The 22969-nt window shown below is 36.4% G+C and overlaps 1 protein-coding gene across 1 annotated transcript in view; it reads right to left on the reverse strand.

Annotated features, from left to right (window-relative positions):
• LOC128782274 (atrial natriuretic peptide receptor 2-like) overlaps positions 1 to 22969 on the reverse strand; it is a 35231-nt gene continuing 12262 nt past the window's right edge. Inside the window, exons 8-23 of the mRNA XM_053932532.1 lie at positions 21447 to 21519; positions 19096 to 19243; positions 17592 to 17678; positions 17182 to 17325; positions 16220 to 16341; positions 14413 to 14554; positions 11494 to 11542; positions 10458 to 10562; positions 9287 to 9400; positions 8350 to 8443; positions 7436 to 7523; positions 6547 to 6686; positions 3723 to 3875; positions 2965 to 3063; positions 634 to 725; positions 1 to 78 (exon numbers count right to left, since the gene is read on the reverse strand). Of these exons, the coding sequence (XP_053788507.1) occupies positions 1 to 78; positions 634 to 725; positions 2965 to 3063; positions 3723 to 3875; positions 6547 to 6686; positions 7436 to 7523; positions 8350 to 8443; positions 9287 to 9400; positions 10458 to 10562; positions 11494 to 11542; positions 14413 to 14554; positions 16220 to 16341; positions 17182 to 17325; positions 17592 to 17678; positions 19096 to 19243; positions 21447 to 21519 (1728 nt within the window). The remainder of the gene's footprint in view (positions 79 to 633; positions 726 to 2964; positions 3064 to 3722; positions 3876 to 6546; positions 6687 to 7435; positions 7524 to 8349; positions 8444 to 9286; positions 9401 to 10457; positions 10563 to 11493; positions 11543 to 14412; positions 14555 to 16219; positions 16342 to 17181; positions 17326 to 17591; positions 17679 to 19095; positions 19244 to 21446; positions 21520 to 22969) is intronic.

Genomic DNA, 22969 nt, shown 5'->3' on the forward strand with positions numbered 1-22969 from the left:
TCACAGAAGTGCTGGTGACTTCGGGGTGACAGAAGCTTTCTTACCTTCAAGCCAGTATGTGACCATGTCTCCTTTCCCCTAAGAAAGAATATTAGTCATGGGGTTATAATACCATCTGTCATTCATGAAATAATTTTCTTACTACAACTCAAATCAAGTCCCAAAAGGAGAAATATGTGCTTGTCAGCCACTTTACATGGAGGAAAAATGAGGCATAAAACCTTTCCTTAAAAGATAGTAGCAGTAGTATGAATTAAAAAAAATTCCTCAAAGTCCCATCCAAAACTGGGATGTTAATTCTCTTGTGGAACTCACATGATGATTTGTGATGTCTCTGAAGGACCTTTTTTGATTTCAAGCAGTGGTGACAGTGAATGTGCCATACAGGACTTCCAAGCTTGACTGAGTCCTTCATCTCTGACTTACCAGATTTGTCACATGAACAAGTCCATGGAACTGATCCTGGCTTAAAATCTGAACATGCTCTCTTCAGATACAAGAATTATTCTAACCAAAGCATTGTGAGATATAGAGGACTTGAAGATATAGGGGACTGCATGGGTTAAAATTCAAGGACTCCAGAGTACTTTCACACTCTCTCAGAAAAGCTGAGTATAAATGTTGCGTACACACCTTGACTTGTAAATTCCCACGGCATACTAACACATACTCTCCAATCTGCTCCAACAGCTGGTATACACTTGAACTGCACTGTATTTTAAGAGCTGGAAAGAAAGATAAATATCTTATTAGCAAACAGTTTATACATCTAAGACAGATACATTTCCCGAAGTGTGTCAAAAATTTCAAGACTCATTAATGAACTCCCCCTTGGGTTTTTTTTTTTTCAAGTCTTTGCATCCAATCCTTTGTATTTGTTATTCAAACGTTTGCACACAAGCTCCAGTGTGTGGAGAGCATCTCAGCATAAATATGGGGCTGTCAACAAACACTACTCTTTGCATTCTGCACCTAATAATATTTTTGTACTCTGTACAGTTGTCTATCTGTGCTACTGATACATACACAGTTCTGCCTCCTGGTCAATAAAGAGCCAGTGCTTTCTTAGCACATTTCATTTCCAGCAAAGTCTAAACATTAAAGAAACAGCCACCCTTGCACTGACTCCAAACATGAAAATTAAGACAGTTGGAAGAGATGATGTTAAGATAACTCCACATTTTTTTTAACATTGTGATTTTTCCTCAGTTGAAAATTTTATCTTCATGTAAATCATGTAAACCTCACTTGTCTTGCCTTTTGCAAATGACAGAAAAAGGACCAAGAAGGACAGATAGAAGAAGTTCTACTTTTGCTGGAAAATAAAATTTTGCCAAAATTAAAAAAAAAAAAATTAAAAAGGGTTTTTTCACCTGTAGCATTCTGTGACACAGACCCAATCATTATGCTTCTTTTAAAAAAAAAAATCCCGGGTGATAGGAGGAATGGCTAAGATTGTCTAACTGATTTTTGTTATATCAGAAAATGACAGTTTTATAATGTCCACTTTTACTTGTTTAAATGTTTTTTAGAGTTTCAGAACACTGCCCATAGATCAGGAGATATATGTTTCAGATAGATACATATACCAGAACTATTCTTTGATGTAGATACATTATATTTCAATTTGTCATGTTGCTTGAGAACAAGACACTAGCACTCAAATTCCAGGTGATAGCATTTTGAGTGTGCATTGCTAGTAATTAATCTATTTTAAAGCAATCATCTTATGGTTAAAACTTGGTAATGTAATGTAATTTGAGATCCTCAAATGTATGTGGCCAGAAAAAGAGGGAGAGAAAATAAAGGCTTGATAGATTAATGGTCTGTCTTTATTTCTATGTCTACAGTGCTGATGCACCATCTGAGAAAGAGACTGGCATACAGAACAATAGATAACCTGTGAATGATGGAAGCAGATTTTGAAGGCATTAGTTTTAAAGGAGTTCAGATAAGATGACACAAGGAGCATTAAAGGAGGTATCTCAGAGACTGACAAAAAGAAAATGAAGTTATATGTGTTCCATCCAGGTTAGCATTTACTTTGGAAACATAAAAATGGTGAGAAGCAATGGATGCTAGTGATTCTCAAATCCTTTCAAAATTTTCAAATCCATCATTTAGGACCATTCTCCTTGCCTTTCTGCCTTGTTTTTAGTGGATCATGATAGATATTGAAAATATCCGTTTTTCCCATGAAATTAAACTTGAAGAATCTTGTTTGTGCCTAGTTCATTTACAATGCATTACAATGTGAGCCATAAAACTACTCAGCTTCATTTCATGAATGTAGGAAACAAGCCATCAAGGTTCTGTGACATTGAATCACTCTTTTTCTTTTTTTTTTCCTTTCAGTTCTTCTAGATCAGCTAAAATATTTCAGAATCTGAGTTTCAAATGTTCATATTGACTAAAGATGAAGTTTCTAAGTAAACTTGGAGCTCTGTTATCTCTTAGGAAGAAGCAGTGAGAATGCCTCCACAAAATTTCTGTTTAAACTCTTTTCTAGAGGACACATATATAATCTTCTATACTGACACAGCTCCCATGATGTCCTACTGTTTCTTGAGTTCTCCATTAGAGAAAGTTATCATCAACAAAAGAGGAGTAATGAAAATATTCTTACCATAAATACAGCTGGGTGCCAGGAACAAATAGAAACAATGAACATAACCACTTCCCTCTCATTTTGTTTCATTCCAACCTTTTTTTACTATAGAGAACTTCAAAGTGACAAAAATCCCTTCCTGAGACTTTAGAAATAAGGGGATCTGATTAGAAAAGCAGTTGTAGAGAATATCACTGAAATAACTTGTCCCTAGGCAGACTGGATGCAAAAATCAAGAACCTCTTTACAGGATTCAGAATAATTTGAATAGGTCAGGACTCAAAACTCAGCCTAACATTTTTTAAGAACTAATTCAGGGATGATGAAAACCCCACCTGCAGTTTGTTCCTTATTACCTTCACTGGTAGATTCCATCCTGGAAGCTGTGTTTACAGTATCTCCAAATAAACAGTATCGTGGCATTTTGGTTCCAACAACTCCAGCTACAACTGCCCCTGTTAAGAAATGGAAAGCAAGACATTTTGTCTTTATAAATCACATAATCAGTCATACAGCCTTGTGGTTGCTTCCTACACTATCTTAAATCTAATTTATTACCCAGATAAAGACTGAGTATTGTCTTTACATGGGTTACAAATCTGTCTTACAAGCCATTTTAAACACAGAAGATATGATTTCTTGGTGAGACAATATAAGACCTAATTAGCTGGTAGATGCTGGGCTGCACAGGACATGTCCAACTCTGGCTGTCTATCAAGATGGAATTGCAATCATACATCAGGTTAAATCAGGGAGCTAGGAGTCTGAGAGTGAAGGCTAGATCAGATTGTCAAGAAACAAGTCACTATTTTGAGAAGAGAACAGCTGACAAGGACAAGTAACAGATACAGAGTGGCAGTTCTAACTTACATCAGCAAAGGCACAGGTGTTGCATCCCAGACCACACAGGGGCTGTGGGATGTTTCCAATGTTGTATTCAAAACTGAGGTACCAATATCCCATGTATCCAATAAATTATTTTGTTGGGATGACCTCTATGTTGTGTTCCACTGCATATCAAAAAATTAACTTTATTTTTAATGGAGAGGAAATGGCCACTACAGATGCATTTGTAAGGCCAGAGGAAGATTCTTTTGCAGCTTTCTCAACATACCTGAATGTATTCCTGCTCTTATCTTTAGGAGGGTATTAGGCTTGTGTGGGATCTTAAAAGTCCTGCAGACATCCAGAAGGTCTAAAGCCATGCTTGCGATCTCACCAGCATGAAGGATCCCATTCTCCTTGGGTACTCCTGACACCACCATATCTTAACACAACAATGCAACTGCGTTAACCTTTGGCATTACACATAGATTTATTAAAGTATGCTGCCTACAATAAAAAAAAAAATTAAAAATGTAAGAAGCCCTATTCTTTCATATCCCAAGGCACAGCTGTGCCTGCTGAGCAAAGAAAACCAGAAACAAATGAATGCTAGGGCAATGGCTCATGGATAGAATTGCCCTAGGTATGAAAAATGTTGTATTTCCTTCTTATTTTTACATGAGATTTATTCCCTCCAATCCTTGCTTTCTTCATCTTCCCCTCCACTGAGAATGCTTAAAGTGGGACAGGCGGTGCAAATGTGTCTGGATCAGTGCCTTCCATCATTGGGCAGATATAAAAAAAGACAATGACTTCAACTAGGCATTCTTCTATGCCTCCTACACTATGCTTTAAAAACTGATTATGGGATCTTGGGGTCCTGGAGTGCTGAGCTGGACAACCATGACTGTGAGAATGATAAACTAATTGTAAGATTTCTGAAAATGCTTTCTGAATGGTCATGGAAATCTGGAGAGACCCCAGTCTATAGAAAGCTGGCAAATATGCCAGCTTTCAAGAAGGGCAGAAGAATTTCTTCTGCCAATTCTTTCAAGAATTTCAATAATGGCAAGAGGGATGACCCTGCAAACTACAGGCCTGTCACTTTCACTTCAGTACGCCACAGAATTTTGAAGAAAATTTTTCTGAGGTAATGAAAAATACATGAAGGACAGCATAGTCATTGGTCCCAGCCAGCATGGCTTCATGAGCAGAAAACCCTGATTGTCAAATCTGATTTTCTTTTATGACAGGATAACCCACCCAGGTGATCAAGGGAAGCCAGTTGATGTAATCTTTTTGGATTTCAGTAAAGGTTTTTATACTGCTTCTCCCAGGATCCTTCTGGTCAAACTGTCTGGCACACAGCTGGATAAACAAATTATGTGATGGGTGAGCAACTAGCTCAGGGGTCAGGTACAAAGGGTTACAGTGAATGGGGTGACCTCAGACTGGTGACCTGTCACTGGAGGGTTCCACAGGGCTCCATCCTCAGCCCTGTGCTCTTTGTCTTCATAAATGTCTTGGATTCAGGACTGGAAGGGATATTAAGTCTGCTGATGTTACTAAATTGCCTCACAAGCAGAAAGGCCCTGCTAAGAGACCTTGAGAAATTAGAGGACTGGGCAATCACTGCTTCATGTTTAAGAAATAAAGGCATTAGATTCTGCTTCTGGGATGGGACAAACCTGGATGTACAGACAGACTGGGAAAGGAGAGGCTGGAAAGCAGAAATGAGTGCAGGAAAGGGACCTGGGGATCTTGGTTGAAGTTGAACATAAGCCAGCAGTGCCCTGGGGGCACAGCACCACTAGCCATGCAAGGGAGGGGATTGTCCTGCTCTGCTCTGCACTGGGGAAGCTTTGTCTCAAGTGCTGGGGGCAGTTCTGGGTGCCACAATACAAGAAAGACATTGAGCTGTTAGAGAGTGTCCAGAGGAGGGCCATGAGGATGGTGAAGGGTCTGGAGGTGAAGCCGTGTGAGGAGTGGCTGAGGTGACTTGGTCTGTTCAGCCTGGAGAAGAGGAGACTGAGGGGAGACCTCATTGCAATTACAACTTCTTGTGAGGGGAAGAGGAGGGGCAGGCACTGATCTCTTCTCAGTGGTGACAGTGACAGGGAATGGCCTGAAGTTGTATCAGGGTTGTGTTTAGGTTGGATATCAGGAAAAGGTTCTTCACCCAGAGGGTGTTTGGGCACTGGAAGAGGCTCCCCAGGGAAGTGGTCACAGCACCAAGCCTGACACAGCTCAAGAAGCATTTGGACAATGTTCTCAGGCACATGGTGTGACTCTTGAGGATGGTCCTGTGCAGGGCCAGGAGTTGGAACCTATGATCTTTGTGGATCCCTTCCAACCAGAATATTCTATGATTCTTTTATTCTGTTACTGTGTAGGGCAAGAAACTAGTCATTTAGGGATCTATGGGGTACATTTGTTCAGGAATTTTATGCTCAAGAATGTGTTCAACAGTTCCATGGTGGGCTTTTTTGTTCCCCATCTTATAGGAATTCTGTCTGTCTCATTCAAAAGCCCTGTTAGATTTCCTTAGGTTTTACAGAACTCAATTTTAATCATAGTCTATCCCCAGCAGATTGTCATGGTAGCAAATATAAAGCCATTTTCCTACAAAAGAAAAGAGGCAAAAGAGAAACACTCAAGCCCCTGCAATGTATTAGGAGAAAGAAGATTGTTCTGGTCTTCACAAAAAAAAACAGATAATAAAGTTAAGGTTATGGCATGTATGATCCCATGTAGAAGATAAATGTTTAGTTGTGTTCCCATGATACAGAAGTTGCCAACTGGGATTAATCTGCTGCCAAGAATTAAAGTCAGACCTCACTAGTCATAGGAATCAAATAAACAGCAGCGGTATTTTAATCCATTAATTTGTCCCATTCACAACACTTATCAACCATACAAATGATTAAATGTATGCAGGAAAATGTTCCTAAAGTTTGCTAGGGCTCTGCTAGAACTCATCTCCTAATTGTTTTATTTGTCTTCCTAGTGGCAAGAAGCTTTCCAAATCTACTTTAGCTGTTCTTCCTTGTCATCAGAGAATCTCTATCTTGATGCCTCAGTCCTCATCACAGTCCACAGCTCACAGAACTTACAGGCATCTCCTATTGTCTCCACCTTATAGACATCATAGTTATCTATGATTTCATCAAAAGTGGTATAAAGCTTGTTCAAGAGATCTACCACTTGGTATGGTGTGCTGCTGCTGGACAGCTCAGTGAAGCCAACAATGTCACTGTTAAAACACAACAGAAAGAGCATAATCATCCACTGTCCTAATCATTGCTGATTAGTAATTTTAAACACACAGTAAAAATTGCTCAATGCAATTACATCTACCTTCTCTTTTCAATAATTATTTTGCTAAGATTGTTATTAGATAGTTTTGTCTTCATTTCTTTAAATTTACAAAATACTCCTTCCATTTAAAAGGACAGACTGACCAAAGTCTTTTTGCTTAGCAATGCAGCAAACCATTTTTACAGGTGGACTTTAATCTGTAACAGATTAAGCAGTCTTCAGTTTTGGGTTATGTTTAAATTAAAAAAAGGAGACCTTGATATTTGGTTTTTTATGACAAGTGAAGGCATGCCATTTGTATGTTGCTTCCTGCATGCATAAAAAATTAAAACTGTAAGTCCATATTGACTCTAAGGATAGACAAATTTTCTTTATACAGTCTAAATGGTGGATTCTTTACTTAGACCTATCTTATGAAACATAGATTCATGCATGTGTAAAACATAAAGTAATATGCTGCTGTTGTTAGAGCTCCAGAGTAATGTCATTTTTTATTTAAGTAATTCTAATGAAAATAGGGAGGTGTGAGAATTTGAAAGACACTATTTTGTAGAGCCACCTATTATTATAGGTGGCAGTTTAGATAGAAATTCTGTACTTGGTTAGGAGCTTCACCTTCACTGGAAACATAGAAGTTTCTTCTGTAGGAGACAGTTCTAGTCCTATCTTTCATGTTTTATTTACCTGAAGAAGATGGTGGCACTTGAGTAACTTTGAGCTTGTGCCTGTTTTCCCTGTCTGAGATCATCTGCTACTTGTTTCGGCAACATACCTGTTGTAGAAAGTAGATAATTGTAATCTTTTTACATGGATAAAAGAACACATTAAACATAACATGCTGGTTTGAGTGCACAAAAAATGTTCATAAATGCAAAATATTATGAAGGTGAAAACACACTTTGGCATCAAAATCTGCTCTGCTGTAATGTGAGAATTCATAATAAATCTCACTGATAACACATCCAGATTTTTCACATGGTCCATAACTTTTAGGCCAAACAAACCAGTATCTATATACATTTCAAGAAAGAGTAAGGTTAGATTCTAATGGTGTGATCTGGTATTTTACTAATTCTCTCTTTATGAACTCTTTGCTAGTGCTTTCTACCCGTGTTATTTGTTTACTATCTCTTCCCTGTTTTGTTTTGTTTTATTTTTTTTTTTTAATTGTATGTGTTCCCCCTATCTTGGACTTTCACATCCCTTTGTTTTTTGCTTTCTTATATGCTATTCCCATCACTTTATGTCTTTTTTTTTTCCTTACAGAATTCTGGAATATACACTGCCATCAAAAGCAACCAACTACAATTCCACAACATTTATAACTATGTAAAAGGCCTGCCACAATGATGCAAAGTCAAAGCACTATGGATTTTGGGCCATAGCTCTTAGATGAGTGTACTGATTTCTAGGGGGGAAATACAGAAAGTAGCTAAATATCTTTCCAGCTTTGCAAGAAATAAAGTTTATTCATTCTTTGCTAGCTAAATGTTACCTATTAAATAATCACCTATGAAAGGGTTCTTGTTTGTAGTTAGACAGCTGAAATAAATTTTTTATTGAGAGGAATATCCAGTATTTTTTTCTTTATAACTTACTATACAACAGACGATCAGTCTTCTGTTTTTCATGCATTAAATCCTGGGTTCTCTCAGAAACCAGTGTCTCCAGATGTTTATTATATTTCTCCATCTAAATAACAGAGAATTTTGTAAAATTTTTCAAAAATTCATCATTTTACTGAAACAGATGCCTAACTGGATAGGATTTAATTATTTGAATGATTCTGCTTTGAAAACATTCAGAGATAAAAAAAGGGCACAGGTCTAAGACACCTAACACTTTTTTACAAAATCCAAAGATCAGATTTCTCCTCAAGTATATTTATGAATTTAGGCTTGAGGTTGTTGCTTACACACAAGACAGCAGAAGGGAATTTCAGGCTTTTCAAATTTCATGCAAACTTGAAGGGCCAAGTCCAATGCAGAGCGTAACATACAGAAAAAGTCTTAACAAAACAAAAGGTATCTAAGTCTCAAACTTCTATCAAAAACTCACAATGCTTTCATAAACTATCTTGCTATGCTCGTCTATGCTTTGCTTTTTGCATCCCTCTTCTGTGTGAGGCAATAGTCTGTGGAGGCAGGAATCTTCTTTCTCTGCTGATGGGCTTGAGATACTCTGCTCAAAATGATTTATAAACATGCTATTTGTAGCATGCAGGGATTCTATATCCCTGGTACTATAAGAGCACTGAGCCACAGGGAAGTGGGAATATAGTTTTCAAACAACATTTGACAGACAAAAAAAAAAATGTTCAGCCCCAAAGAAGTTGAGAAAGTTAAAAAATGGAATGAGAAGAAATGCTGGGTTTCAAGCAGAACTGCAACTAGTCACCCCAACAGAACTGAACAAATAACTGTGGATATTTTTTTCCAAACAAGGGGTATAAGATTTTTGAAAAAAGCCCTGAAGGATAGAGGTGAAAGTTATTGAAAGTGAGCAGATTGGATTGGATTAAAAAGCTAAATTTACCAGAGTCATCATCATGTCAACAGGGCTAACAGGATTCATCTTATACAACATTTTCTTGACTTGCTCAAAGGTAGGCCTTTGGGATGGATTATTTTTTCTGCACCTTTCAATTAACTGCAGAAGAGAAAGAGAGTGAGAAAAGCAAACAGCTTTTTATTATTCCAAGCACAAGCAGTATTTTAAGTTAATACTTCTGTTTCCTTGATTTCAATTGCCTATGTGAAGCTCTATCTGCAGCTGGTGAAGTGTCAGAGTTATACTGAAGCCTCTGGAGTTCTACAGGCTTTTGCTGAATGAAGGATATTCATGAAAATGTTGCTGTGGAAAATCATGAGTAAGATATACATGTTCCTTCTGCTGAACCCTGCTTAAGCTCTTGTCTTGTGCTGTAAGAGAGTGTGTTATGCTGTTGGAGCCACTATTATATATACTATTTTCAGAGGACTTGTCTGTACACAAATTTCACAATATATTAAGAGCTGAGGTACCCCTTAAGAATGTTAACTTCTGATTAAAAAAACAGTGCTGCTAAGGAGAAGTTTTCTTACATTTATGTTGCTACAAACCAGCAAAGGTGATTTATAGTGCACTTAAACTGAAATGAGGATGATCCCATCTTGTTCTTATTTACTTAAACTGGGAGAGAGTGTACTTTATTGAGGCTACTGAAGAGAAAGACTTGTTGCATAAGAAACAAACCAAACTCATAATTTGCCTGAGACAGACTTCATTATGTGAAAGCCCTCTGTCAGTAAGCTAGATATTACTGGCACAAAATATGTATGGAATTCAACACTTTATAATAAAATAAAATTGCACAAAAATAAATGATTGAATATTAAAATAATAATCTATTACACTGGAAAGTGGAGGCGATAACTGAATCTTTCATTGTCACAATTATTTTTTATTAAGGATATTAATTTTATTAATAATTTTAATTAAGGATAATAATAATTATTATTAATAATTTTATTAAGGATATTAATTATTATAATTTTGCCTTTTTTTGAGGTGTACTTCTTGATTTCTGGGTTATTTATATTTATCAAAAGTAATATTGCCATAAAACTTCTGTGACATGTTGTAAATTCACTTCAATAAATTATTTTTGTACACAGTATTGTACTTTACTCACAATTTGTACTTTACAATATTGTATTTTACTCACCTCTACATAATCTGTGGGACATGGGCAAGAATTCTCAGCCTTTCCTGAAATTAATTCTGCCACAGGTGGGCACCAAGAATATTCAGCTGAATGCACATCATCTTTCTAGAGAAAAGGGGATTAAACAATGTTGAAATAAGTGTTATGTTTCTCATGGCAGCCACTGAAAATATATTACTATTATCATCATCGCTTTTATAACATCTTCCCTATCACTTCTAAGTCAGCTTTTTTACATAAGAGCATAAGGGAAAGAAAGGATAAAAAAATATATATAACCCAGTCTAAAATGGGTCACCTTTTTAAAAAGCTTTTTCATGGCTGACAGGCTTTAATCTTAGTGTTTATATGACATAAACAACTTTTGAAACAAATGAATACCAGGCAAGCTATTGGGAAACTTTTAAGAGACCACAAAGACTATATTAGTCTATTATCACAAACTGTGAGAACTGGAAAAATAGCAGTTTCAAGTCTTTATTGTTACAACTCTTGTTAAGCAAATTATTTCAGAGAGAATGTGATTACATATCCAGACCATCTGTTTTCAATTTCAAGGTGCATTCTTTTTGTGTTTGCCATTTAGCAGAGATCAAAAGACACATGTAAAACAGGCATTTTCCTTATGGAGAGCAGCTAATTTGCTTTTCTAGGTTATTCTTTTTACTGCAAGATTCCACTTAAAGGGCCTTAAATGACAGGAAAAAGAAGAAGCAGGAGAAAAAGAAAGATATTAATAATTCTCCCTGAATCCACCTAGCCATTAAGCCTCACAAAACTAATCAAAAGGCAGTTTTGGAGCTACATTATTTTTATCATGTATTCTTCAAAGCTCTGAAATGGAAAATTGGTAGATCTATGAGTAAACCCTGATTGCATATTCCATGGGAACTGAACTGGCATCCATAAAGTCATGAAGAAAATGCATGCTCATAAAGTAACTCAAAGGCGCAGTAACTCAAAGTTTGGTCTGTCTTCAGCAGAAACCGAATCAAAGCTGTCATGAAAATTTTACAGATAGTTCATCTTTACTTACTGACAGAGGGTTACTTCTTGTGGCAATTTCTAGTAAAATGATGGCATAACTGCAGAATAAAAATGAAGAAAAATCTTAATGCAATAACAGTTGAGTGAGTGACTTCTTCTTTTCATGATTTCTTATTCTTCCTCATTTTGTGATTGAAATCCCAGTATCTCGAAAGGAAGGATGGCAATGGTGCTGCTACTTGTTACTACTTTCTGTTTTCAGGGATTTGTTACTGAATGTTTCATAGCATTTGCCATGGTTATAGGTCCCAGAGATGTTTGAGTTTGGCGGACAGCAAAGCAATTTTTTCTGTAAAAATTAATGGAATCCAGAGGTGATATGTGCAGGTTTATGGACGTGATTCCTACCAGTTAAACATAGGGGTCTGATTTTTGCTCCAATCAAGGGTCAGGAGCAGGTTCACCAGAATCACCAGTGGAAAGAGTGGTTTTTTTCAGCCACTGAAAAGATTGCTGTTTCAGAAAATCTCTGTAAAGTCTATGATGACACAGTGTGTCCAGAGGAGATATTTTATAGTAAGCATTTCTACTTGTTTCTTCTGAATTATATTTTCGTGGTCATTATCTTCCTCAGGTGAACTAAGGTCTAATACATTCATCAAGGATGAAGAATGGAAAAAGACAGTAAAAGTAGAGAACTTAGTCTTTTTTCTGAACTCATTGGAGATTTTCCAGAACAGTGATCTCTTAGAAGCAAGCATCTCCTCCAACCTCCATCCAGGCTGGATAAAGATGCCTCTTTATATAGTGAAACTGTGTAATAATTTACCCCTGCATGCCTCTCAGCTTGGTAACATTTACTTTTTTGGAAAATATTGTTCTTCAGTCAGTTGTGTTGCAAATGATTGCACTGTTCTGTAAGACATTCTGTTGGTAACAGGATATGTTTATCTATCTTTCAGCCCACCTGTGGACCACCACTGGAAAATAAAATAATGCATATAAAACATGATGAATAATTTAGAAATTAATATAATGAGATTTTTATATTAATTTTGCAGTGATTTGGTAGGAAAAAGCAAAATCAATCCTGGTAAGGCAGCAAAGCTAAAACAGATTTTCAAGTATAATAATTAGATGATAGTAAGTCTGATAAAACAGCATTGATTTTATTCCTCTTCAGCCGCACTGTCCAATAAAATTCACTATCTGTTGTGTATGGTGAAATTCATATGACAATTACAAATCAAAAAGAACCAATCTAGGAGAAACTGTGACTGAAAACAACCTCTTCAGCTCATAACAGGAGCTATGTTCATGCTTCTGTTCTTACCATTTTAGCTTTCCCATCTGACCAACACTTTCCTAGAGAACTTTAAAAGCAAGTGATTCATCTGTAAAAGCACTAAATTACAGGTCCCTCTCCTGCAGTTTCTACTCATTTTTTATTTGGGCCTCACCTTCAAGAACACTAATGGAATATTTGCACAGATAAAAACTGAGGATTTCAAGACTGGATCAATGCTGCCTGGCCAGCGAGGCCAAATACATATATCAGGAAGGCTTACCTCCTGTTCATACAACCAAAAATAAAATTTGTTAAAACACAAATTCTAAAGAACAGCCCAGATAAGAAGACAACCCTTTCAATGGTACAGGGTACTTCACTATCTTCCCTGTCTGCATGTTGCTCTTCTCCCTTTTTTGGTGTGATTTCTCACTGCTTTTATTTTTTTTTAATCAAAAAATTAGTAATTGCAGTGCCACAAAAGAAGATTTAGATTTTGCAGACATGTGGGTGGGACAGCAAAATAAATCCAAGAAACATTCACTGAATCTGTCAAATAGACATATAGGATATGAGGAAATAAGATCTTAGGACTGTTTAAAGGGGAACCCTTGGCAAGAAATGCCTTCAGGAGGCAAAGTTGCCTGTGAAGTCAAATAATGATTTCTATCCAGAACAGGAGCAAAGTGGGAACAAGCCAAGGAAATATTTTCTGGGATACATTCTGGCTGCAGGGCAATGGTAAACTGGAATGTATAAGACAATCCTAAAATTATTGTTTGGAGCACAGTTGGAGCACAGTTCTTTCAAATACTACTTCATGTTGAGAAAGTACAGACTGACATAGGACAAATGACAATAGCCAGAAATACAAACACAATCCCAAACTGCCTTAGCTGAGCTATTTTGGAGAAAATTCTAAGGACATATTGAAGCCTATAGGCAGAAATATTACCGAGACTTCAAGTTCTTGCTCAGTTAATCTGATAGATTAGATAAAAAGTAATGAAGTTCAAGCATATTGTATATGCAGACATTTGTTAACAATTGTGTTCCCATTTGTCTGAAAAGTGACTGGCTAGAAGCAGTCTAACACTGGGAAAGAAAGCCACTGGAAAGCAATCTTCTATAAAGGCTTTCAAAAGGAAAGGAATGGAGCTATTTGCTAGTGCATCCATTTTTCCCCCTTCTCTTTATTTTTCCACTCTAAACCAAATATTGTCACCACGTATATGCCCCCAAATAATTGTACTGACGTTCAATAATAGAATTACAGGATGCATATGTGAATTATGACATTCTAGAACATTGATGCTGTTAACTTCTAAAGTATTGCCATTGTTAAAAATAATTCTACTTTTCATAAGAAACTACAACAGGAAAACAAAAGATAATTAGATAATAGCAGATCTTTATGTCTTTTTATTTTACCAGTCAAGTGACTCCTTATAAACCATTGGGCCAACTCTGCTTTTAAATAATGTCAGTGAATTCAGTATTTGATTATCTGCCCTGAAAGAGAAGATCCTGTGATATCTATGCTGTTCTGTATTCCAGGACCAAGCCTTTTAAAAATACAATCAAACATATACCTGGAGTGACAACAGAATTACACCAAGCCTAACTGTCATTAAAGAATACTCAAGATTACTAAGGAAGAGATCAGGAAGACTTAGCTACCTGTAGATATCGGACATAGAACTGGGTTCAAAGTCTGAAAGAGTACGTATTTCAGGAGCTGTGTAAATCTGTATCAAATGCTGCTGAGATGAATTTGATCCATCAGGAAAATCTTCTTTTCTGTACGACTGCAAGCCATAATCTAAAGTGGAAGAAAACAGGAAGCAAACTATTCAGTGGATACTTCCCGGAAACATGTTCAGTAGTAGACAGTAACGCAGCTAGTCTAAATAAACTAATTTTCCCTATTCTAAATACACATCTTAGTCTAGAAATAGTGGGGTTTGCCCCCCTAAATCATTGCAAATACAGCATCTGGAAAACCAAATATTTAGGCAAGACTGAATGACAGCATGGAAACTGAACTATGTGGCCCATTGCAATCAGAATTATTTTATGATTTTATCAAATTATTTTCAGATAATAGTCTCACCTCAGTGCAAGAGTAAGCATGTAAATACAGGTTTCTGTTCTACTTTGTCCCTTGATCCTTATCTCTGGTGGCAGGTTGCTCAAGTAATTACTAGTTAGACAGACTAACAATTGAAAATCAGATGGTGGGCGTTACTTGAACACTACTAGCATCAGAACAAAGGCAGCATAGATGTGAAAACATCTTTCCATCTATACTTCTAGCTTAATATAGAAGGAATTCTTAGCATATGACTCAGAATCAGGAAGAATGAGAAAAAAACAACTGACTTCTGTTTTCTTTCTTATGTAAACAGCACTCTTCTGACTGTATGCAAAGGCTGGATGCAGACATCTGGTTTTATCTGGAGTGACCTCTAATTAAGATGTTCCTACGGATTGAATCTTTATGTGGAGGTAATTTTTAAAATAGTTCCCACTTTTTTTTTTGTTCGATGTTACTGCATCCAGATAAACCATGAAGATTTGAAAACACTACAGTTTGACACAAAACAGAATCAAAACAGAAGTTGCTGAATGATTTCACAGATATCTTATTCAATTGATAGGAGCGGTGCTAAGGTGATGCAGTGGATGTAATCCAACTACGTCTAATTTTTATGTTTTTCTCCAGAACAGGCTCCAAGTAGAGTAGGTAGTTCTGAAGACAGAAGGATAGTGAAGGAGTTGGAGAAGGAAGCCTGGCCCTGCCCTGTGTAGGAGCCTTAGTCATAGGATATACCACTGAAAAACAAATCTGCTGCTGCTGCTTTTAGGATGGCTATGGGTTAGAGAGTATGATGACTATTCTGGGCAAAAAGTAAAAGAGATGATAATTGCCTTAATTTCCTTTGGCAACTGCAAACTAAACTAGACTCTCCAGTGGTTTTACTGTTCCTACAGACTGTCTTCCTGTACCAAGAGTAGATCTGACCTGCAGCTCCATCTCTGGGAGAATACAATTCAGTGCTGTGAACAAGACTTAAAAGCTCTGAGTTGAGTCTGCTTTTCTCCATTAAACTACCTTGCGCTTACCAATCAGTCACCATGACTACATCTCTTTACACCATTGTCCATGCCTCAGGTTTCTCTCTTTATCAAAAAAAAAAAAAAAAAAAAAAAAAAAAAAAAGAATGAGGCAGAGTTTCTGCTCAGATGTTTATAGACTGAATCATTTGTGGGATCTGAAGTGCGCATCCGTGACACATACTACATGACTTGATAATGTAACATGAAACTTGCTTCAGCACAAGGCGCTGCTAGTGAAGTCTGGTACAGCAAGCAATTCCACATGAAACATCAACATGAAAGCACTTGGGAAGAGTGTTGCATGTGAAATCCATAATTAGGGGGTTAGCTGGACAGTTTTGAATATTTTTTCTAGCCTTCTCTTTACCTGCAATTTTACAAACCCACCGGTCATCTATCACACAGTTATTAGACTTCAACCGTCCATGACACATTTTGTGGTGGTGGAGATAGGCCATTCCTTGAGCAATATCAGTAGCAAAAGAAAACCTGAAAGTCAAAAACCAGTGAGCTAGTATTTCCAATTTCACTCAAAAATGGCTCCAAAGCCTACTGAAGCTTACAGAAACTATAGCTTTCAACTTGTGTCCCCATGGTCAGTTTTCCAAAATACTTGAGGTGACTGTTTGAAAATCCATATCTCCCTGAGCTCACAGGCCAAGAAAGTAAAGTTTCTTCTAGAAATTGTCCATACTTTTTTATCCTTGGGAGTGCTTTCACATGTTTACAAGTGAAACAATTTTACTATCTTCCTTGCTTTGTTTGGAAAGTTTCCTTCCTGAAAACCATTTTTCTTTGATGAAGGCAAGCATACAGCAGAAGCAGAAAGGACATGTCAAGGAGATCAATCTCAAAAAACAATGTCAGTGACATGGTTTTTTGAGATCGATCTCCTTGACATGTCCTTTGTGAAAGTTTCATTGACAATGTGAGTTCATTTCCTGTATTGGTAAGAATAAGAAACCACTTGCAGGTATGCTAATCATTTCACCAATATGTCGTCACAAACAGAGATGTAGTGGGTTTTAGTTAAATAGGGATACCCTAAGATACTTGGGAACAAAGTAGTTATATAGGAATAAAGGGTTTTAAAAGAGTTTTGCAGTATGACTAGGGAAAGTTGACAAGTCGTTGGCTTAGCATTTCCCTCCCTCCCTCCCTCCCTTCCTCCCTCCCTCCCTTCTTCCCTCTCCCTGCCCCGCCCCCCCCCCCCATATATCACAGTACAGGCTTGTCTAGATAGGAACTTATCTAAAATTAACATCTTGTCCCAAACAGCATATAGCACGATCTATGTCATTTAGCTTTTCAAAAGTTGGATTTTTTCACCTGAAACCCCAGTTCAAAGGAATATCTTCATTGAGGAGCACATCACTCAGGCTGCCTTTGGGGCAGTACTCTGTGACAATGGCAACATTTGGAACTTCTATACAACCTCCAATGAATTTGCAGAGATTGGGATGGTCAAGTTCCCTGTGAAAATCAACAAAAATCACAGCACAACAGTAATTTTCACAGTCCATCTGGTTTTGTAGTGCAACTGGAAAACCAAGTGCCTTGTCTCACAATGTAGAGAAAAAGTAAAACAGACATAAGGAAATTTTAATCTTTGCTCTCTTTCAAGCAAAGTTTGAAAGAAAGAGAAATATGAATTTACAGTCACATTTGGAAAGATTTTAAGTCCTAAAATATCAGTGTAAAAATGGAACAACATACAGTTTTTAGATTTCACTTCTTACCTCACTTGCTTTACTTCTTTACGTATGGTTTTAGACAGTGTGAATGCCTTCTTCATTATTTTCTTTATGGCCACTGTTCTGCCATCACTGAAACAGAATGAAATGCTGTTTACAGTTTTAGGGCAACTTCAGAAGCCAGCAATACTACAAAATGGGCTGCATATATTTTGTAACAGGTAAGAGCTCCACATCTCTAGAGATGAGGCAGATAATTTAAGCATGTCCATATGTGGTTGTAACTCTGAATCTAAGACAAGAGACAAGACCCTGTTTCTTTTGATAAAGGAAGCATTAGTGATTATATTCAATCAGTTTTGATCTGTGGACAACATTTGGAATGTGGGTGTTAGAGTCAGTTGGGGCAGTTTGATGATACAGTAGCAGCAAAGAAAATGTCAGTGTTAGGGAAATAAATACAGCCACCTCCCATCTATCCATTACTTCTGACTACTGTTCTGCAGATCCTTCACTGACATTTAACAAAATTTTGTTCTCATGGGGTTGAGCTTTCTCAGAAAAGAAGCAGCTGAGTTTGATCAAGAACAAAGCAATTTTCCTTTTTAGACTAAAGGAATTCAGTGGATATACCTGCAGGAATTTTAGTGATGACCACCATATAAATACAGAGTATGGGGTGTTTAGTGTAGCAGTTGTAGGTGCTTCACCAATGAGACTGACAGCCCCATTCAGTCATTTTTAAACCTTGATAAATGTTTTTGACTTTAAGTCATCTGAGGAAGGAGATTATGATGATGATGAAAATGTCACCATTCAGAAAGAAGCAAAAAAGGTCAATGCTGAACACAATATTTCATCAATGAAGTGGCTGTGATTTTCCACAATCTATGCTGAAGGCACTTTCTCCCCCAGCCAATGATCCCAAGTAAGCTTCTTTATCCTGCAAAGCACAGATCCTTCTTTGTGTATTCAAATGATAAGTACCACTTCCAGCTTTGCACATGTTCAATTGCTTTTTGGATGACAGGATATAATGATAACATTTGTCCTTATAGTTACATGATATGCAGCTTTGTAATTTTATTCAGAGGTGAAATGTTCTAAATCTTGAGTTGTGTAAGCTGGTTAAAGGACAAAATTTCTAATGTGCTACTGTAGAGGATGCCCTTCTTTAGAGCAAATAACCTAGTTTGCAAATAACCTGCATTTTAAAAAAAGGCATTTATAGAAGTCTTGGTTTCAGATACATTTGAACAGCAAGGGCCATTCATTAACAGATGCAAGACATCTTATGTACCTACAACCTTTTAACAAGACCCTAAGAGAAAAGGAGAAATGACAACCAAACCTGAAGCCTGGCATGTAAAATACTCCACAGCCAATATGCAGTACAGAAGTCAGACGATGATCTTAATTTACCCAATTTGGCCTAAGAAGACACATTCATGCTTTTTCACTGCCTATCAATTGAAAGTGTCAAGAACCAGAAATCAAGGTGAAATTAATATAGTAGATACTGCAGTAAATGAGTAATATATTGACTTACTATCTCCCAGTCTGGGTGAAGTATTTTGTCCTGGACATGTTGGCAGCTGCTGTGCAGGAGCTCAGAGCAGTAACACAACTGACAGGGGAGTCACTGTGTGCTGCAGGAGCACTCATCATGCTTCCTGTTGCTGTCCATATAATGCAATCTAAACGGGACATGGGATGAGAAAAGGCACATGAAGATTCCTATTTATGCAAAGGTGGAGATTCCAGAGACAACCATAGAGAATTTTCAAAATCTTTGTTAATACTTAAGAGAGAAAGCCATTGCTTGGAATGATATTGCTGCATAAAAAGTAAAAAAATGTTTCAAAGAGGATTCATTGTCAAAGATACTTCTCACTAATCCTCAGGATTTCATACAACTTTCATTTCTCTGCTCTTGAGATGATTAGCCCTTGCTGCTACATAGAAGCTAAGGACAGAGCCCAGGGAAGGAGAGTAAACCTTGTGCCATGCTTTAACAAGTCTATTTGGAGCTCCTAGAAGACTGCAAAGTACAGGAATGTGGGAAGTGATTCTGACACCAGAGAGAAGTCAGAGAAGAGCAACAATACAGTAAGAGGAAAAAACTCCCAGTGATTTTCAATGTACATTTTTTAATGTCTGTTGACCAGCTCACAGTAAAAAAAATGGACTTCAAGACAAATTTAATGAACTACACATCATGCCATAATCTTCAATCTAAATCCAGATTTAGCCAATTAGTCTCAGAATTGCTGAGACCTCTCAACTCTCCCTGGTAGAAATATCTTGCTGAGGAAGTTCAACATCTTACCTTGAATCAGGACTGTCATGTTCCCACACCATATTATTATCCATATGCAGTTCAAAATTGCATTGACATTTGAAGCTTTCTACAACATTCCACCCAGAGATGCATGACAGATCCCTGAGATAGTTTTGAGTATAAGACTGCATATATATCTGTATCTCTATATACAGTGCAATACACCAAAAAAAGAAGTTATCTTAAAAAAATAAGGTTAATTTTTTATACTGAGTGCTACATACACTGGGTACAGCACCTGCTGATGTGTTTTCATTTTGATATCTGTACATTTCAGGCTACTATGCGTAGCTCCAAACAACTCTATCCAGACAGGACATACTGTCTGTGACCTTATAATGTTATCAGTCCTCATTAAGCTGTTAATCATCACTCTTACAGCAATACTCTGAAACAGCATTGCTGCTTTGCAGATTTTTTTCCCAAGAAAGTTACATCTTTCATCTTGGAGTTTTCAAGAAATTTTAATCTGTTGTTTTTTGACCATACTTCTAATTTCCCTCAGTCTCTTTCTATTGGTTCCCCTCACACGTGATGCTTATGGCATTTTCTAATTTACTTTCAGCTGAAAATTTTGCTCATGTTACTTTTTGCTGTATAGAAAAACACTTTTCTCCATTTCTGTTTTCAAAAATCTGGATTGAAATTCATTTTGGTTCCTGAAATCAAATTAATTTCTAAGCCAAAATCTCTTATTTACAACAACAAGGATATCTTATCAAAACTATACAGGAATTAATGTTCAAGTCTAAGGCTGAAAGTATTTCTACTATATATTATTACAAGAACATCTTGACACTAGCAACCCAACAGAACACAGATAAAGCAGACATCTGCTGAGCAATTTCTCCCAGAGACAGAAAATGAGAGTGTGTACACATAGACTTCTATAGATTCATCCTTTCTGAGGATCTAGGTATTGTTTTCCTTCTGAATGCTAAACCAAGGAAAAGTGATGTAAATAATCTATGTGTATCTTAAGTACAGCATAATAAAGCATTTAATAACACCTGAATTTATTCTTAACCTGATTAATTAGAACAAATTAAATAATATTTTCTAATCAGAAGATAAAATAGAAAAAGAGCCCTCCAAACCTCTGGCCAAAATGAATTACTTTTCGTAGCAAGTCTGCCACAGACAGCACACATTGAGAGAAATTAAGATAGTACTATATCCCTCAAAATATTCATGCAATTCCAGGACAACTTACTGAGATCAATTATACAGATCAATATATCCACTGAAGCAACTGTAATTTATTTCATCCAACTCCAGAGCTTATCTGTTTCTTTTGGGGTAGGCTTGTCTTTTTTGATTAACAAATCAACATAAATAGAAAGAAGGAAATTATTTAAAATTACTTTATCATCTAAATGTTTGATAAACAAAAATATGAGTGAACAGCTCACAGAATTACAGGGATGAAATACTGGATATGTCTTTCAAAAACAGCTTCACTTTTTGCAAGACCCTTAAAATATGAACAATATAATTGAGATAATTTTTCAAAATTAATAAGTAAACTGATCACAGAATCAAAATTACAAGTTACTAACCTTTTTTGATGCAGGTGAAGTCTATAATCCAGCTTTCATCCCAAAGCATCTTTTGTTTCTGATATTGAAACCACTACAAGAATAAAAAAAAAAAATCATTCCTAATGTAGCCCTCATCTCTTTGAAGGAATTGACTCAGAGATTATTTTTATAAAATATGAAAATTTAAAAGTACACAAACTAAATCTGAAGTGTAAACATCCAGCATATGTCTTACAGTAACATTAGAATGAGAAGTATTAATAACATGCTTAGAAGAAAACAGTATCTAATAAATATATTAAAAACTTTCCAGAACTAATTACATGTCATATTTTGCATTGTCTACAAACTCTCCATTACTGTCAGCGTTTATACATTTACATTTCAGCCTGTACAATAAACTGAAGGGTTTACACCATCTCATCTCATAGAAATGCCCTTTGTTATGTAAGTACATGACAAGAATAGATTTCATCCCAATCCTGAGATACGGAGCAATGTATCTTATATCTTGGAATAGAATTCACCCATGAGCTACTAATTAGGCCATATTATGTCAAATTCTCTGTCATAAAGAATATTAGGTAGGGATTCTGTGGTTACTTTATAAAGAAGGCATTGAGCTAATAGCTGATTTTTGGTAGAGCTAACATACAAAGCTAACATTTACAAAGTATAAATACATGCTTTCAAATGAGCAACAGATTAAATTATTGTTATGACCATAGCCAATGCCAAATTGTCAAATCAAAGCAGCATTTTATCATCATTATAGCACTTTCTATAGTGCAAAATTTAGTATTAGGAGTGATGCCTTCATTGAAACAGGTAATAAAAGCCCAGATAATGAGCAAGGAACAGGGTGTGGAGATTGTGTTGATATAGTGGTTGAAACTGTGACAAATGTAGAGCTCACTAAATCAAAATTAAGTCATCCTATTTATTTCAAAAGGCTTCTGAGGAAAGAAACCTACATTTTATCTTGCAAAGGTGTGACTGTACAAACACATACTAGCAAGAAGTGAATACTAGGCTTACTTCCTTTGACACTGATAGCAAAGGAATCCTTTCTGCTACTTGAAGCATTGAAGAAGGTATTAATTTCCCAGATGGTTCCTTTTACATTATATCAATTCCTGAATTAGATAAAATAATCTTTCCTATCTTATTTCAGTAAAACGAATAAAACTTAAAAAACCCATGATGCTACTATTGAAGAAGTTTGCAGGAATATGTCTACAGAAATGAAAGAAGGGAAAAAAACCAAAGTACTCCAAACATACAGAAAAAACAGCAGAAGTACAAGATTTTGCTACAAGAACTTTAAATAAACATATGCAAGGCCAAGAATCTCTGTTACTCTTTCTAAAAAGCCAGTCATCTAAAACTGTCTGAACTTCTCATCGGTCCATTTGCATATTTCTATCACATCATGTGGTTTTACTGTACACTTGCTATTAACTCATTGTCACAACTTCCTTGTGGATTATGAATGCTCAAAGAACTTTCAACAATGCTTCTGTTCCTAACTCACAAAGTCA

The sequence above is a fragment of the Vidua chalybeata genome, chromosome Z, assembly GCF_026979565.1.
Source record: "Vidua chalybeata isolate OUT-0048 chromosome Z, bVidCha1 merged haplotype, whole genome shotgun sequence".
NCBI lineage: Eukaryota > Metazoa > Chordata > Aves > Passeriformes > Viduidae > Vidua > Vidua chalybeata.